The sequence below is a fragment of the Anopheles maculipalpis genome, chromosome 2RL (genome assembly GCF_943734695.1).
Source record: "Anopheles maculipalpis chromosome 2RL, idAnoMacuDA_375_x, whole genome shotgun sequence".
NCBI lineage: Eukaryota > Metazoa > Arthropoda > Insecta > Diptera > Culicidae > Anopheles > Anopheles maculipalpis.
Window position 1 is genome coordinate 56,757,019 of NC_064871.1, and position 19,712 is coordinate 56,776,730.

Consider the following 19,712-nt stretch of genomic DNA (forward strand, 5'->3'; position numbering starts at 1 on the left):
AGGATGCCTCATTGAAAGCAAAATTCCTCATTCCTTATTTCTTCGTACACAAAAAGGAAAAATGTTTTCAAATTTTATTTATTTCTGGTTCTAAAAACTTCCTGTTTGTTTTCTCTTAATTAAATTGCGACCATATTCTGGACGCATGTTATTGTTTGATCATTAGGAATATTAAACACAACTTTTACTGAATAAAAATTTACACAAAACAAAAAGACTTCTTTAACATTCGACATTAATAAAATGCATGATAGTAGAGACATTTTGTCATATTACTCACCAGTCACTAGCCACGGATGACGAGTTATATCTGGCAGTCCAGACTGTCCCCCGCCGACGGACGAAGAAAGCTGCGAACAGGCTGACCCCAACGAGTCGACGCCAACTCCTGCGGACGCGGCCGACACTGCAGCTGCCTGTTGGTAGAACTGTGCGATACTGGCGCTACCTGGAACTCCCATCGGTGGGTAACTGTTCATCACACTTTCGGTATACCTACTACTGATGTGTGATGATGCAAGAAAATAAAACAAAATACATTTTCCCATATGAGACGCGTTTATTCTACTGATGCTAAAGCACAGTGTGGTGGCCATGGTTACCTGCACGATTTATCATCTAAACCCGAGAAGCCCGGCATCGTCGAGTAGCTAGTGTGCGTAGTTGGGTGGTTTGAGACAAAAGGATACATTTTGCTGGTTGGCGGTGAGTTTGGGCTGCCTTCACTGCCGGTGGTCAATGGACTGCCTTCCGAGTTTGGCGTTTGCGACACTGTCGAATTCGAGTTGGAAATGGACTGTGATGAGATCTGAGAGCTAATGAACGGCTGGAACTGGGCGTATTTCGGTAGCATGCTATCGATTATAAACTTTGACATGACCGCATCACCTGGAGTACACCAAGGGCGCACGGTGTTGCGAATATAGATCTAAAGATTTTGCACCGGTATCAATAGGAAGGGAGTGGCGACGAGCTGTTGACTACTCCTGACGGCTAGCGTCTCGTAGCTGGGGCAAGTTTAGTTAGAAATGTTAATAGGAATTGGCGAGAGCTCCGAGTTAGTAAAGAACCAGCAGTTAGTTGAAGGTGCATAATGGGCAAAGCAATACACTTACAAATGATGTACTAATGTTGCAAAACACGATCAATCAACGCCGTAGATGTCTTCAACTGAAGTTACTCCGAACACTAATCACAACTTTTGGCCAAATGTTAACCGATAACACCTTGCAATCACTTGTGTATATTGTATACAGCTCCAGCTCCGCTGTATGTCACCGCAGGAGTTTTATTTATTTGTAAATGCAATGAGTTGACATAAAATTAGGCAGCTGATACAATTTCGTGGAAATCATCATCAACATTCACAAAGAAGAATTGAGGAGTGGTATGTTGGCTTCTTCACTTCGATCCACAGTGACTATTTCAATTCAATACCTAAAGCACTTTGCATGTTTTAACTCGTGTAATGCAGTATTGAAACGTATCGTATCGTATCAGTATCAATACAACTGCTCATACTTTTTTATAATGTTCATAATTCGTCACTTTGCCACACATTGGCTCTTAAGTAATAGCACGTCTACCACAGTAACCGGAATACCACCTAGCTCCTCTTCCGATTATACTTGTTTAACCGCGATGATTTGTACTGCTTTGCACAATGTTGCAGAAGGAACTTATTTCAATCACTATGATCGTCACAATAACTACGTTTCACTGCTCATGCCGCGTTTGCGATGAGATGCACACTGCGATAAAATATGTTCCAGGAATTATCATATTATTTCGACGAATATTTCGAGCATGTTAGTCACACTTTTGAAGTATAATGCGAAAAATCACAATCCAAGCCAAAAGCGACGGTATTCGGTTTTGCTATTCACACCGCAAGAAACGATGGCTATTTTAGAAAAACACGAGTACGGTCGCGTTTATTCCGACAGTGGCCCACCCGATCGCACGCCTGCTTCAGAGTGTTGCTTTATTTTTACTGTTATTAATATTATAATAATAAAAATGCGATCGTAGAAGTCCGAAGTTGTTTACGTTATGACAAGTAGTTCGTTTATGACACAATACAAAAGTTTCGCATATAACAACGCAAAGCATGAGGAGGAAAACCAGTGCGAGAGATGAAGATGGCTTCTTCTCTGTCGCGAGAGAGCGAGCGAAGCAAATTGATATTTTCAACCAATCTGCCGTATTCTGGTAGAAAAAACAGGCGATTGAACGTGTTTGCTCTGTCTGACAACGGTTTTGAGGGGTCTTCTCTTTCACTTTCTTGTTCACTCCAACGTAAGAAGATGAGCCGTCTCGTTCTGGTCAACAATGGGGAACTCTTTCCATGATGAAGATGAATTTTCCCCTGTGGTGAGAGCTCGTTAGTGAGTTACGCTCAGAAACCTACGCTGGTAAATGAGTGCCGTGGAGCCCAAACTTACACATTACGCACCAGGAACTTTACTTTTTTAACTATAAAAACGTACCGCGTGGTAAAATAATCACTGAAACCGTTGCTAACCTATACAAATGATTATTGGCAGCAGCAGCAGCAGCAGAAGCAGCTGCAGTTTCAAGCAATCTTTTATTGTTTCCCTTTCTTTGTTTTCATATCCTATCAGACCTTTCAAACACTCTCGATTCTCACAGTACAACAAATGCTTTTCGGTTCGCAGATTTGCTGGAACGTACAATCCACTTGCTCCTATACGGTTTCGCGACAGTAATACGTATGATGAATAGTGAATGTGGTTACGGTGACCAACATAGCCAAGTGAATCAAGATCATTTCTTGGTCACTCACGAACCTGCATCGCACATCTCTCTCTTTCTCTCTCTCACACACACACACACACATTCTGTTGCAACCGGAGGAAGTTTTGAGCAACTGACTTAGGTTCGCCAGTCTTGCTCGTAGAACAATTCAAAGCAACTTGGATTGTCGCTCTTTATCCCACTCACCAATGAGAGGATAGACCGTCTGCAAGCGGTGTGTTTCGATCACCAGTGTGTTCGTTTTTTCTTCACCTCAATGCATAGTATCAGACAGAGAGAAAGTATAGTATCGAATGGATATCCAGGAGGCGAGAGGCTTCAGGAATAGCTGAACAATCTCAGCCTTGCAAAGGCACATTTCCGCTCTTTTTCATGATAGCTCTCTTCCCGGAGAGAAACTCAAAATGCATTTATTTGTTTCAAAAACTCTACTTCTGTTGACGTTGATGCAGATAAATGCAAACTCAACCATCAGCCTAGTTCTCGGGTTAGGTGAATGTGTAGTGAAGGAATGTTTCCGAGAGAATGGTGCCCGTAGCTGACGTGTTTCGAATCGGATTAAGGAGATAAGAGGATTGCCATTGTTCGATTCAACTTAACTGCCCGAATGGGCTTCTCGCGACTTTTCTCGGCTATAATAGTAATAGTCTAGGGTTCAACACAAACATCGTGCACATAGCTAGTATTGGCAAGTACTATCGCAACAACTACTACAATTGAGTTATGTAGCGTATACATGCAAGCGTATACATATTTATGAAATGCACCAAATTGAAAACATGCCATAAGTACCATAGTTAAGCGAATCTTAACGATCTTAATAGAGTTGCAAAATGTTTAACCTCTAATTATTGTTGCTGTACCATAGTTTTTCTCCTAACTTAAGCTATATTTTAATTTATTTGTTTTAAGTAAATAATATTCGCTCATTTCCGCACCATGCGCCTCCATTGATTTAATCATGACGTAATACAATCTTTCATAAATCTGTGATGCATAGTCAATTATTACTGTCCTATGTTTCAAATTGAAAATATTCAGCTGCTGGGTGGTAGCAGTTGCAATTAAAAACCAAAACATACCTCTATATTGTCAATGATCCCGGCACGATCCATTAAAATATGCAAAACCAGTCATCATCAGCAATATTGATGTACCTTAGTGTCCCATTGTATCAAGTTTTGTTGAATCGTTAGAGCACGTAATAAAATAACACTTCTATAGCAATCCAAGTGGCTAGCTAATTGCAATGCTTTAATAAATGCGGGTCTCGTAGAAACACCTCAAATAACGACTTTGGTTTTCAAACAACAACAAACAAATTTCAGGTCAATTAGTTGGTTGTATGACACCTAACATTGAATTTGTCATGCAGTAGTATGTATGAACTGTGTTTTAATTTCTCTTTTTCAATTTAAACCGTTCGAATCGCGTCTCATGTGTTAGAACAAAGTAAAGATATGATGTATTGGACTGTTAATAACCCATATCCGTGAGCATATATTAGAAGATTTCAAGTGATATTTCCATATCTCACTTCCTTGACTTAGTTTACCTAAATCTGGATAGTCAGCATTGTATACTGACAGACTTCCCAGACTGGAATTGATTCCCAGTTCTGCCGTGAAAAGCAGAGGTTGAATTGTGAACTAAGGGGCCAGGGGGGGGGGGGGGAGGGAGGGGGGTGCTCCGAACCTACAAAAAACCCCACTCTCATAACCAATGTGATAATGGCTCTCAACTTCAAATCTGGTAGAGCCTCCGAAGGGCTGAATCCGCTACTGATCAGTAGATCACCGTTGCGACCGAAACATGATGACGTATCGCAGAGACCTGCACATCAATACAACCAGCCATAGAAAACATTCAACAATTGCATAGATCACGATCACGATCACATAGCATTACAAAGATTTGTTCCATTTTCGGTAAATTATCAAGCCATACTGTTATCAGTAATTCGTGTGATGATTTGCTTCGAAGCACGACACCAGTAGTTCACATGATTACTTCCACACTTAAACGCACCTTCCATACATGTACATGGCCAATATAATCCGTTGAGAAACTATTAATAGGCACATAAAACAATTTAAAACCTGTAAAGTTTTTTATTTCTATCATAAAACCCCCTACCCTCGAAGCTTCAGTGAAGCAGTGAGCGACCGACAAACACGAGCGTATTGCCTAAGCAAGAGCATTTGTGTATGTTTCATGCCTTTTCATTCTCATTCATTTCACTTCATTCTCCCATTTTACTGAAAAGCCGAAGGCAATGGAAAAGGAACGACTCCAATAAATATAAACGTGAGCCTACATATTCGTGCTGAACCATAGTAAACTATTATGTCTATAAATCTTGCAAACAAATAGTTAGATTGATAGTGAGAAAGATCGAAGGATCTTAACTGTGATGGGTGACGAAATTCATGATGCTTAAAGAGCATCGCTGTGTAATAAAACGTGCACACATCTATCAATGGTATGTCCGATCATTTATGATGGTTTTATAATCGTAAAACAATTATTCTCTTTTACTATTTCATGCTACCGTCTTCTCACGCATATAATTTATAGGAGTCACACTATAATCAAAGATCACAATCAATCACATTCAGGAAGAATAGAAATAGATTCTATCCATCTCATCAAAGTCGATTGCTTAAGAATAGAGTTTATGAGTGGTCATTAAATATGCATCAATCCATTCAACTTACCTTTCCATTAATATTCTCATTTTCCTATGAGAAGCGCCGTATGTTGCGTTGTTTAAGAAATCACACTTTTGCATGCAAATTATATTCCATATTCCATAGGGTAAACTTTTATCACAGGTGATTGCAAGAATTGATCACACTATTGAACTGCTCTTCCCACTCTACTTTCACCTTTTCCTAAACGATATTCATAAACACTTCACTACATAATTTATGCATATTCATGCACCAAATTAACACTTCGATAATGATCTCTTTTTATAGACACACATTATACTTTTATAATATTTTTTTAACACAAATATGCACACATTTTTCGCTTCCAATTGATCACGTTTAACACACAAGACTAATCATTGGGATTTTTTGCACTTATTGCTATAAACTTCACAGACACATTTTCACGAGAATAGACCAGTAGGAAAAACCATATTAAAACACATTTCCTTACCAGTCAACAAACACATCCGAGATCGCTGACCGGTTCTACGATGGGTACCTGAAATAAAAATAACGTAATATTGTTAAACGTCATATTTAGAAAAAAACATATTACTATTACCTATTTCTATAATATTTTTTGATTATTTTTTTGTATGACAGCTCTACGCCGTATTGTCATATTATTATGATTGTTGCACTATTATTATTATTATGAAAATAATCCAATACAGTGTAGAGAATAATCACATTGCAATATTGCCAAAACTGAGCTTACACTAATAACTAACAAAATTATTTTAAGATCAAATGATTGCCGATGTCGGAGATGAGTTTTTGAACTTCATCATACAAAATATTATCTATTCGTTTGAAGCATATTGTGCCACAACAACACCCCCTAGTGCCAAAAATTGTAAAGACCAGTAACTGACGTTCCAGGATATGTTTTATTCCGTTTTCCCTCTAAGCAAAAGATGCTTATTGTTCATTATTGGTTCTCATTGTTGGTAGAAGGATTGGCGAATATTCCAATTGGATTCTGTTAGCAATACATATCTCATTAGTTTCTCCCAGATCTATTTTGGTTAATAGCAAAAAAAAATGTAGATTTCAAGCCGCCAATAATTTATTGCATTTTTTCAACAATATTCAACAATAGTCTCAGATCATTCACCAAATGCATACTTTCCAAATCTATAACTACACATAAATAGCGTTTACCACAGCACATATAAACAAGCTGCTGGGGGTTGCTGCAGTTAAACCCCTACCGCAGAAAGCCAGAGAGTAACCAAAAGAGAATAACGACAACAGTGCAGACAGAACTTTCACGCCATCCTATTCAATGGATAATTTTTATTAGGGCATATAATATTTTACGATCCATAGCTCGTAAAATGAAGCCTAGACCCTGTTTAAATGTCACGACTTTATCCTCGAATGACACGCATAGCTTCATTGCTTCGATTGTTAAATGATTTAATGGCGTGGTAAAGTTTTTCTTACTTTCTGTAATGCATAATATTGATTTTGTTGCACAGGTGAATTGTCGGACGATTAAAAGAAAACGTTCAAAGCAAATTTACCGATATTTTATTATTTTAAAACATTCTGATAATATAAAACTAAGTTTCCAAATTAATGATTGGGTTTTGCATATAAATGGTTCAAACAAAATCCAAAAAATTTTTTGTAACCGATTGCTTTAAAAAAAATTGATAAAATTTTGATGAAATTATCACTCGCTGAAATGATATCACTAAATTGGTTATTTAATTTTTGTTATGTATAATCAAAATTGGCTGAACTATTTTCTACCCCGAAATTTCATGTTTACAGTTTATTACCGCAGGATATTCTACATTATTACAAGGTCATTTTAGCGAAATAAATAAGCACAGAATACCTAAACCTTGACTTATTAAGCTCAAAAACTAACTAACAAAAACTAACTAAACGTACCAAAGATTTTGAAAATGCCAAACACTTGTTAAAGCAAGAAATAGTATCATGAAGGAAAACAAAATTAAAAAATAAAATATTTCTATTAATCCTGCATTCCTTCTTTAAAGAAGAATGAGCAGAACTGTCATAATTTCACTTACTCTACAAATTTAAACGTTTGACTATACATTTGTCTTTACTCTACAAACTCAGGAAATCTTTGATTCATTCTTCTTCTTCTTGGCTTAATGACCATCCAAGGTCACACCATCCATTTAATAACTTATCAGACTTGCTGATAACACGTAGTAACACGGAGATATTCAGTCCTCACACGGGTGAGGGGTGGTCTCGATGATATATCGATGATATACCGCCCGCGTTTGTCTATGGTTACAATCTTGACGGTTAAAACTTCTTCTTCAAGCCGACCATTTAATGGCTTACTAGACTTGCTGACTTGCGGGTGGCCCGGTGGTATAGGCAACAGCGGCGCCGATCTTCAAACGGCAGGACCGGGGTTCAAATCCCATCCAGACTGTCCCTCCGTAGTAAGGACTGACTAACCAACTACGTGATATCGGGCAGTCTAGAAAGCCATTTCGATGGCCGGCATGACCTTAGAAGTCGTTAAGAGTTTATGAAAATTATTTTTAAGCGTTATGGCCAGATCGTCCTACATGAACGAAAAAATCTGCCATGAAAAGCTTCTTCTTCTTCTTTTTGGCTTAACGACCTCTTAGGTCACGCCGGCCATCGAAATGGTTTAATTAAATTGCCGATGCCACGTAGTCAGATAGTAAGTCCGCACTACGAGGGGACGGTCCGAATGGGATTTGAACCCCGGTCCTGCCGTTTGAAGACGGGCGCCGCTGTCGCCTACACCACCGGGCCGTCCCTACGTCATGTATTTGAAATGGTAAGTTTATTAAATGGTAAGTGTTACAATACTGGACATTTAAGCTTTTTAACGTTTATCAAGAATTATGGCAGTTGATTGCCTCATAGTGGCTGACAGGTTTGTTTTCGATCGGGTTGGTCAGCCATATAGAGGCTGACACATTTCAAATTGAAACAGACAAGTTACACGAGATAAATTCGTACATTTATTCATCGGATTTCTTTTACAGTGCTTTTTTGTAGTGGTTGTTCTTACTAAGAAAAAAAGAAGAGGTTCTATTATATTTCTATTCTCATTTATTCAATAATCCATGATTATATGATATCGGTGTTCATTTATTCATCGTTTATTTTCGACGAACAATTTTAAAACACTCAGCACAAGTTGAGATTGATCGAGACAGCTTGAACCATATGTAAACGATCATTTAACAGTTGCACGTGCCATTGAGCGGTCCATGTTTTGTCTCTTTTTTTTCCTCTTATAATTTTTTCCCCATCAGAGACATGACGGATGGCTAAAATATAGTGTTCTTGTTGCGGACTGAAATTTGTTGTATTTTTGACGAATATTTGTAACAATTCAGAAGCAATAATCTCTCTAAATTTTCTTATGAAGATGGTTTGCTTTGGTGCTGGTGCTAAAAACAGAGGTTCCACACAAAAGCGCAATTCTTAGCCTAGATTCCTCGTAAATGCTATCGTTTCAAAGCGTGATTCGGTGGCCTGGCGGGCAGTTCAGTGTACATGTATAGTTGCAGTCAACGTGTTTACGCTGGATTTTAACACTGCAGAACATTATTATTCAATCCCATCTGGAGTATCACTCCAAACGCCGGACCCGAATGCCGGCTATCGAAATGACTTTCTAGACTGCCGATACCACGTAGTTGGTTAGTCAGACATCATTACTAGGGGACGGTCCGGATGGGATTTGAACCCCGGTCCTGCCGTTTGAAGACCAGCGCTGCTGTTGCCTACACCACCGGGCCGCCGCTAATGATTTATTAGACTTGTTGATATTCAATAGTTGATCCTCATTACGGGAGAACTTCTTGGGAAGATACCGCATCCAGCCATCACCAACGAGTCCTATCTCGCCTTCGAATAGGACATACACGCCTGGCCGATTCCTACATCCTTAACAAATACAGTTCACCGCTGTGCAGTCTCTGTGGCGTTGACACCATCGTCCGCCACATCCTCACCGATTGCCATGTATACACGACACACTGAGCCACCTGCCAACTACACCTGCCGATTACTCGACAATCCTATCACCCTATAAACTGCATCAGCACCACCTTCTTAGATTTTTACGCATCAGCAATCGATACAAATAAATTTAAGCAGAGATTTTAACTGTTTACTAATCACAACTGCAATAGTTTTAAAAATAGAGAAGTCATCGCAATAGTTTTGTATTTGTGTTAAACATTTTGTAAACAGTAGAGAATGTAACCTCAGAGACTCAAAACCTCTACAGATCAACACCGGTGCCGCTAACGCCTGTAGCATCGAGCCTTCCTGGTCTCCTGGTCCATCTGGTCCGGAAACAGGAGCTGTTAAAAAAAACATATTCGACTAAAATGTTTGATCGTGTGTAATGTCGAACAGGTACTCCATTTTTTTGTAAAAAAAGCCGCGTTTTAGTCTCACCGTGGTAACCTCGCATCGTGCATGTTCGGTCTGACTCTTAAAAAAAAAGCTTTTAATTAATATTCTCAACGACAATTAAAAGGGGTCTTTTACAGGAATGTGCAGCCAATATCTGATCACACATAAAACAAAAAAAAATCCCTAGACGAATCTTAACGTCACGTTGAGACAAAGTACTGCACATAGGCGTACATATTGTTCGGTCATGTCTTGTCAATGTCAAAACAAACTCGTCCCAAACCAAAATAAAAAGGATAAGAGTTCTGTGTTGCTAATGACACCAGGCAATAAAGTATGTGTACATGATTTCTGGACACATATGCAAAGATTTGCATAAAGCTAAGCACACTCTTTCAAACATTAGCCATTGTTATATTATAAGGGTTACATATTTGCTTTAGGGTACAAACACCAGTAGCAAGGAAAACCATATGTTTGAAAAATTATCTAGGTTCAATGTGCCTTCAGCAGTCAAGGAACACCAAACGGTAGTAAAGTGGTTTTAAAGGCGACTTGATGTTCATGTGTGTGAGCAAGTCGTACAACTTCTGCTTCTTGAGATTACATGCTTCACACGTACACAAGTCAAATACAAACTCACATCGGACGGCTGGTCTATATGAGACACCTCGTTTCCCGACTTAGAACGACCATTCAGCCATTGAAAGATTGTTGACGGCCCATCAACGATTTGCTCAAGTTTGATGGTCGGAATGATGATCCATCAAATGCATGATTAAGACGGTAAAATTTAAATTTGATGTACCAACGGAATCGCAGACAAAAGACAAAAAAAAACGCGTCACTGCTACTTGGTCGTTCCACCGCCCAAACTACTCATGCAAAGCCATGTAGGCAAATGCATCTGAACGGCAAATTTATTACATCTCCATGTCCTGCTCTGGCTCACGACGATCACGACCACAGCACGGTTTGGTTTCTTTCATTTTTTTTCTGTTTCATTCTGTTTCTATCACGTTGTCGTTCATTTATGCCATTGATGTTTTGTTTCTCCCACACTAGCCACAAAGTCTATGGTATTAGAAACGTTTCAACATGTTCCTGTGGTAGAAGAGCCCAGGGTTTTAGTAATAGACGATTACGATGCAGAATCAGCTCTTTTGTCATTTATAAATATTTATTTTTATTCATTAAACCGCTCGTTTGCTCGTTGGTAAAAGCAATTGCTGGTTCGTTATTTCTTTCGTGTTCATCATTGGAGGTAAGGCAGCATGATGTTCGCTACACACTTTCTCATAATTCTGTACAAATCAAACACTACCGATTTTATTATAACTCAGTTATTATACTCCACACAATCTTCCCAAGAAAAGAAAGTTGTGCCAAGGTATTGAGAATCGAAAACATCTTTTAAAATTTTTAGTTCAATAATAGAAAAATCACTCTGCTGGTATCGACCGATTGGCGAAACCATGTTGTGAAACATTTTACTCGATAAGTTTCCGTCACTACTTTAACTGCTTACTGAATGCAAAGATATCTGTTAAGCGATCACTAAACGATACAGGAAAGGATGTGTTGGCAGAATGAGCAGTAATTATAGAGCATTATAAACGTAACGTTGTTATAGAATTTTATTACTGCTTTTACTACGCATGCAGACACACAGTCATGAAGTGGAAAATGTATTTCGTTTGCGGGTGCTACACATCTCTTGCTTTATTACTCAAACGAGTTTTTCTTTTTCTTTTCTAGCGCGGATGGTTTATTGTTGGTTTTCTTTTGTCTTACAGTGGTGAGCCATGCAGCTCGTTTTCGATCAGAATCCGTTTGAGTGGGCACGGCTAGTTTACGAGATTTAATTGTGTTGATAATTAGGTAGTAATTTATCAGTTATTTGCCATCAACACTAACAATATCAAACGCTAGACAATGTGCGCATTGGGACCGACGGAATGATCGAAATTAGCATGGCTGTTCAGTGAGCTTGTTCGCACTAACACTTACAAAATGAGGCGGAAGCCATCATTGCCGATACCCACCATCAACGTCATGGCGCGCGCGTACAATAAACATTCCGAGAGATACATTGATCTCGTTCTTGCACGTTCTTCCCGGGAGAGTGGCACGAGCTGAGAGAGAGAAGTTTTACGGCTTCGCATTTGCTAGAGAGATGACTAGGTCAAGCATCGAGACCGAGCGAAACAAATCTATACGCTTCTCAAAAAATTAAAAGGGCTGCAAGGCTTAAAATCGAACACATCCTTCTAAAATACCGTCTCCATGGCAGTTTCCTTAATGCCAAGAAAAGTCTACCTGTACCTGTACATGTGTAAATGTGTGAGCTAATTGTATGGAGAACTGCCAAATGTGAAGTAATTGTGAGGAATTATATCATGAAACACAAAAAAAGGCGCGTATGGTTTTATTTTTGTAAAAAATTTATATCTCCTTGCTTTAAAAACTAATCAAATGACATGCACTGATTACGAAAAGTCATGATTTGGAAGCAACCGGGTGTACTATCACTGCCAAACTTACAGAAAAATGAAAAACTTGATTCTACAAATGTATAACTTAATATCAAACGCGTGCATGTCTCAGTAAAGGATATCTCTTGTTAGCACTCTTGGATAGGACTTTTCACCTAACAAATGTTTACGATTTACATTTATTCCTATGCAACACCATCGTAGAATAACTTGAAACAAGTCAATTGTAAATATATTTTTCAACAATCGAATAAAACAAACTCTCGCCAAACTCTCGTCATTTCCCGTTTGACTACAAGTAAGTAAGTAAGTTGTTAAATAACTCATACTTGCAAAAATACATGCTTCCCATTTAATTCTCTGTTTATCGATAACATCCACTTGTAATTTGCATTCATTACCGAAAAGTTTTAGTTTCCTAGATATAGCAATTTATTCTCCAAACAAAAAATTAACTCCAACAGCATTTGCTACATGTAAGACGCCATCGGAACCGAATATTTTCTGCTTCAAAGTGCGCTCTGTCCGTAGAGGCCTTTCAATTTCGGATTCAGCGGGGAGAATGTAAGTGGACCGTTCTTTAGCTTCGTGGTAACACGCAGATCATGGAATCACGCGCAGAGCAAAAATCGAAACAAAAGAATTAAATTACCATAAACTTCAATATTTATGGCCTTTTGGGGAGCCACTTCCTCCCTGCCCTCCCTTGCAAGGGAGCACCAACGTCTACCTATCCCCATTACCGAAGGTCGTAAGTGCCGAAAAACTAGCCTTTAGGGAGGAAGTTTTCAGTACACAAAATTCAAACGTGTTTCTTGGGGAAAATGAAGTTTCATGGGTTCCCTCCATTCCGCACGCCATCACCAGCCATCATCAATTGTGCGTACGATTTGGGCCGTTCTTGTTGTGCGCTGTACATGTGTAACAAAATGCTCCATTCTAACGAAGGATCCAGTTCACTGTCCTCCCGTTTTGGAAGCGAGTCGAAAACATGCTTGCTTTGCCTTCGTTTCAGAACTATCGGCTGATGATTCTTGCGTGCAATCTTTACCGGCTCCCGCTGGGACGCGCTTCCAAACTTTGTTTGCTTGTGGCCGCTGTCGGATCTACGTGACGGTGACACGAAAATCTCATTATCTTTTGCGAAAGAACGTTTCGTAAGCTTGCCTTCCCTATCTACATTCAGACCTGTTACCTTTTTTTTTCTCTCTCTGCTGCTACCTTTTTGTCAGATAGTGCTGCTCCATGGTACAGGCAAACGGAATTGACATGTGGGGGGATGGGGTCTGTCATGAGAGCAGGAAACATTTTCGATGAAAAACTTACATCGACAATTCTCGGTTGCTGCAAAACGGAAGAAGTTCTTTCAATTTCAACCCTCCGTTCTGACAAAATTGAGAAAGAATTCAGGAACGCACATACGCTCAAGCACTGCGGATTGTGGTTTCTGCTATCGGCGGTAATATATTGCAGCTTTTTACGGGCTGTTTCGAAGGAACTGCACTGTAAAGGTGGAAGAGTTTAAGGCGAGCAGGCTTAGAATAAAAGCGGAAAGAAGCGTAGGGTAAAGTGGAGAGTAGAAGTCACTGGAAATTGAAATCACCTCCACATGGTCCACGGGAACAGAAGCATGGGCAACCGGGGGAGAGCTCGACTTGTGGAGACTTGGCAAAACGATGTGCTGTTACGCAGCGTTTTAGCTTGTTTATTTAGCCATGAGCAAGGACTGATAGGATCGCAGCAGGGTAAAACAGCAAGTGGTTAGGTGAAGCTATGTTTTAATTAATATTTACTCGTTTAGTTTGCGGATGGCTTCGAAAACCATCGTATCAAACGATCGTTATACGAGATAGGCTATCTGTTTTGAAGTCATTTACCATTTGAAAAACATTTTGCAGAGCGTATTGCAATGCGTTTGCAACAGTTAAGATGTAAAATTCATTTCGTCGGGATTCGTTTTGCTCCTAATTGTTGATACACTACCTGTCACCCGATTCCGGACACTTGAACATACTTGCGGTTTTACACATGACCACACGTTTACGGAAACGTTGATGGTCATGAAATCATGTCTATGAAAAGCCAACCCAAAATTGGTAGATTGTTCGACCTATAAATGAAATTATCACAAAAGACCTTTTTTTTGCGTCGTAATAATTAGTGGAAAACATGTAAGAGAGATAAGCATCATAAGAAACGCAAAAAAAATCTACCTCTACTGAGCAGAAGTGCGCAAAGTGTCCGGATTCGAGAGTCAGGTACTGTAAATGTTCACTTTACAACACTGTTTACTCTTATATTTAGCATTATTGCATTCTTTTACGATATCGCCTAATACTAACAACAAAATAATGAAACGACATCCTCAAAAATGCAGGTATTTCAATGCATCACTGTGCAGCCCAGATATGTTTCATTTCGACTCTACAACCGTTGTATGTTTCGATTATCGACATTACGGAAAGCTAAGACTTGTCCAACTAAGTGATCACAAAAATAAATTCAGAAACATAGTTCATGCACAAACAATACTTTTCCTTATTTAACGCTACAGTATGATCAGTCGGACTTTTAAACTCAGAACTGATTATTCGACATCAAACATAAACAACAAAGGTTTGTTATACGTAGTGATTTCTGCGAGATTAAGACAGCACGCCGTCACAGTAAAGCCGTTATAGTGCCTGATAAGGTCGTAAGAACGTGAGATTAATTGCTTCAAATTACCAATTATGAAACGACAAAGCTTTTAATGATTGATTATTTTGTGATTTCAGATTCATAACGATGATAAGTCACATCTCTTACCCCAACACATGTTTGAGAAGGACGAAATTATCTTTGCGATATTTTTACTCTGAAATAGTTTTAGCTTAGAAGTAAACGTAAAAATTACGATTAAGTGGAGGCATCGACGAGTATGCGACGAGTAACGAGTCCTATTCGATACCACAGATATTCCTAGGTATTCTTTACTTAGGAGTGATTCATGATTGATGCTATGGTTTCAGCCCTATGATTGCAGGTACAATTCGCACAGATTTTTTTCTGTAAGAAGCGTGTAATTTTATTCTTAAATGAGTTATCGTCCGGCAGCACTCCTCTGACTGTTCAATGTATTGTAAGTAAATGGTTCTGCGATATCATAGAGATTGAAACAGAAGACAGTTGAAGGCTAAAATTTATGTCCTTAGAAAGCAACTTTTATCATATTTACCTGTATAATGCGCACTTTGAGCATACTATGTCATTGCAACACCATTGTCTGCATGTTTTCTGATACAAAATGTTGGATTCGTTTCAGAAGGACACACTTGTACATTGATTGCCAAATAAATGTCAACATCAACATCTCCTAACATTCCTATCACATCTTACACGCACTTCATCGTACCTAATGCTTTCCTTTACCTTTATCTACCTCTAGCTTGCTATGAGTTGGATTTGGTGTTGATCTCGCCGTACAAGAGAGATGAATGTAGTCTCAGAGGCTCAAAGCCTCTATAAATAAATGAAAAAAACCCATACAAAGAACCGGGTCCACTCTCAATACGCATCCAAGTTATCTGTTAGGAAGGCTTTGGGTCATCCCTTTTGCATTTAACGTACTGCATGCTACTATAAACTACAGTACCTTCCAACATTCGATATGAAGCATTAGAAACCTTCACCTGTACTGCTGTGTAAATGTATTGCTGTATGTATAAATTACATGATTGTTGTGTGTAATCTTTAATGATGAGATGGCTCCCTATTTGATATCCTTTACATTTACTCCATGAATTTCTCGAAGAAATTTTCTTAATTCCACATTTTTTTCCTCCATTACTGCTCTTTGCCGTTTTATCCACACAAGTAAATAAAAGCATTCATAAATAAGCTAATCATTTGCGATTATACCTTGCTCGCATCGACACCTGTTTGCATGACTTCAAAGCTTTTTCAACCAATTTAGGAACAAAATGCAAGAAGTGAAGCATGTCACTTCTAAGCTCCATTTAAGCATTGTGTTAATGTAAATCTTGCATATATTTGTGTAATGTTGTATGCAAAACGAATGAATTTATGCAGCAGTATTTAGTTGGGAAAATTAAACTGATCGTTGTGTTTGGAACATTCCTATTTTACATTAGTTTGTATTACAAGAGCAAGATTGTTGCTAACTTCGAATTTTGTTAGTGCCCTCAAGGTATTAGTCTTCTTCTTCTTCTTCTTCTTGACTTAACGACCTCTAAGATCGGCCGGCCATCGAAAAAGCTTACTAAGACTGCCGATACCACGTAGTTGGATAGTCAGTCCTCACTACACCCGGATTTTTTATTTGGTATTTGAACTCCGGTCCTGCCGTTTGAAGACCGGCGCCGCTTTCGCCTATACCACCGGGCCGCCCCAATTAGTAGGTATTAGTGTAACAGTTAAATTATCAAATGCAATACGAAGATTTATTCATTTACGATTGATTATGACGGTGACTTAAAAACTATATACTTTTTCTCTGTTTTACTAAACTGCACTCCTCCAAACCGTGCAAACGGATCTTTTCCCGCGTGAGCTCGGTTGATGCCACGAGTTGTTTTAATCCGATAGGGCAGCCTGGCCTTATCGGTAGGCTACAAGTTGTTATAATTTATAAATTTGGCATTGGCAATAAATGGCCTTCATCGTATAAATAAGTACATTAAAATTATCATTTGATAATTCGTTCATTTCAATTGCTAATTCCTCAACCCTTTGAATGGGTATGAGGAGAGACATCATCATTATTATTATTATGAACTTATATCAGTTAAGATAACTCCAAATCAAACAGCCTCACGGTGATTGTATATTATTTTTTTGTTTTTTACTAATTTTCCTTTGATTCTATACATTCATCCTTTCAATGATTTTTGAGTTTAAAGATATATTTACTAAAGTTAACGTAAGGTAGGTCTTACAATCAATTAATGTTAATTTTCTGAAAAATAAAATAATAGGTAAAATAATACTAATCATACCAACAAAAACTAAAACATTGGGCCGGCTCGGTGGTGCAGGCGGACACCGGCGCCGGTCTTCACACGGCTGGACCGGGGTTCAAATCCCATCCGGACCGTCCCCTCGTAGTAAGGATTGACTAACCTCACTACGTGGTATTCATTAGTCAAGCAATACGGCCAGGCCGTTCTCACGAAAAGAAAAATAATAAAACATAAATTAAGGGCGAGCTGTCTTAACATGTGGTGGATTAGTGGATTCTAGTCATTCAGGGATTTAATGCTGTACCATTAATGGTACTTTATGAAACATTTTATGAAAAAGCAAATATATACGTTGGACAGAAAGTGTTTTCTATTGTTATTCAACAACAATACAACTATAGCTTAAATGCAATACTAAACACCATATTTTCTGTATTATTTTTTTACCCTCTTTGTTTCTTATACACTTTTAAAACCAGCACTAGCGAAAAATATGTTTTAATTTATTTACAAAACTTTGTCTTAATTCACTTTTACTTTTCTCTTATCTAACGAATTCAACGTTGAATTATCTCAGTGTAGCTCCAGTATACTTTAGTTCACTGCCACATTTTGACAAAAATGTATGAAAAGCTACAGCTAGAATGCAGTGAACAAGCTCTGCTTCCTCACATATTAAAATTTCAAAACCAACTGAACCGATCACGGGAAGAACCTTTATTGTTTTTTTCATCCCATACATTCGACCTTAGCAGCACAACCTGTCGGCCTCAGTAGAAGAGTTGCATTTAGGGCTTATCATTTACTTCTGTGTTCATTATTGCTCAACAATTTCAAGGACATGAGTCGACATCTATAGAGTTCGTGAGGTAATCCCTGTAGACAAATCTTCCTATGCGTATTGTTCAGGTTACAGCAGAAGGCTTGCAATAAATAACGATCGTACAGGCTCAAGGACACTAAGTAAAAAGCATCTCTTGCAATCGAAACACACTCCCGGGGCACGATAACGGCAATAGAACCCTTTTACAGCTCATTCCCACCACTGGTGGCCTTAACCTGCCTGTCAAAACCGAGGCCGACGAACGTCTGGAATAAATTGTCGTTCCATCATACTTCCCACATGAAGACACGATGCATGTGTATATGTGGCGAGTGTGCTTTTGTTTTGCTTTGCTTTGAATCAAAGCTAACCAGTCTTGCGTCGATGGTGCGATGGTGCAACATGGTGACACTCCCAGCAGTGGTTACTTTAACTCTTTTGCCACTACGGCGAGAATTTACAGCAAATGTTGGCCACTTCGCAACGCTAAAGCTTTGAGCATCCCGAGACAAACGGAGTGCCTAGTTCGGGATAAGATGCACAATAAAACAGCCTGTCACGACACGACAGCGTGTGTGCAGCACTTTCGAATGGGTGAACGAAAGAGTAAGGAAAACTTCAATGAGGGACAAATATTCGTACCCGAACATAAATACATAAAGAAATAGAGTTTATTGCGTCGTAAAATATGCAATTTTGTTGTTATATTGGCGATTTAGTCTGTATGTGTTTCTTTTCTTCTTCTTTCTTTTAATTTGTATGAAACTGAGATTTTGGATGAGGTGGTTGGAATGATGTGAACGTTTACTGGGCTAGTACCGCAGAAAACCGTTGCCAGATTGTAGCGCATTTGATTTTTCGCTTAAGCCGAAAGGTATCGTTTCGTTCCACAATACATTTCTACAGTACCGTGTGCCCAACCAGTATGTGTTCAAATCAAAGAATGTGTGGTCTGAAACGTAGTATCCGGATTTGTTTGTTTTCATTACTTGTTGTAAATATTGTTACAATTATGTTTTTACAAACAGTTTGAAATGCACGGCCAAGGGTAATAAAATCTTTATTTCCTATTCAAACGCACATGACCATATCATCAAAAATATCAAATGGTTTCAATTCTCGTTTGTTGTGAACGGTGCATTCACAATCAATTGATAGTGATCGAACGATCGGGAACATTTGGCGGACTTGAAGATTTATTCTTTCACTAATACTACAATCATTTAACATAACCGTTGACTAAAGATATTAACACAATATTTGATTTACGATAAAAGTCAAGTAAATATGAAACCATGATTCTTAAACTTTATACACTAGCCACAATTCATATGAACACAATTGTTTCCCGTATCTAACGCATTACCTTCAAAGATTTTTCAACGTTTTTACGGATCCACTATCATGCAACAAGCCATTCGAAACGTATCAATGCCTTTGCTTAATAATTTTCTTCTTGAATTTTTCTGAAGTGAGTAATGTAACTGTTATATGTACCAAGTAAGTAACTGGTAAAGCTAAAAACTGCTCGCCA

At 38.6% G+C, this 19,712-nt stretch overlaps 2 protein-coding genes across 11 annotated transcripts in view; one reads left to right on the forward strand and one right to left on the reverse strand.

Moving 5' to 3' along the window:
• Positions 1 to 921, reverse strand: part of LOC126558262 (homeobox protein abdominal-A homolog) — a 295,819-nt gene extending 294,898 nt beyond the window's left edge. For 7 of the 10 annotated variants that reach the window (XM_050214251.1, XM_050214244.1, XM_050214250.1 and 4 more), the window contains exons 1-2: positions 603 to 921; positions 281 to 501 (exon numbers count right to left, since the gene is read on the reverse strand). In XM_050214251.1, the coding sequence (XP_050070208.1) occupies positions 281 to 501; positions 603 to 877 (496 nt within the window). In that variant the 5' untranslated portion in view covers positions 878 to 921. The remainder of the gene's footprint in view (positions 1 to 280; positions 502 to 602) is intronic. The other 3 variants (XM_050214248.1, XM_050214242.1, XM_050214249.1) reach the window with 1 other exon arrangement.
• A 14,083-nt stretch (positions 922 to 15,004) lies between these two features.
• LOC126557895 (spindle assembly abnormal protein 6 homolog) overlaps positions 15,005 to 19,712 on the forward strand; it is a 143,171-nt gene continuing 138,463 nt past the window's right edge. Inside the window, exon 1 of the mRNA XM_050213805.1 lies at positions 15,005 to 15,010. The gene's annotated coding sequence lies outside the window, so the exon portion shown is untranslated. The remainder of the gene's footprint in view (positions 15,011 to 19,712) is intronic.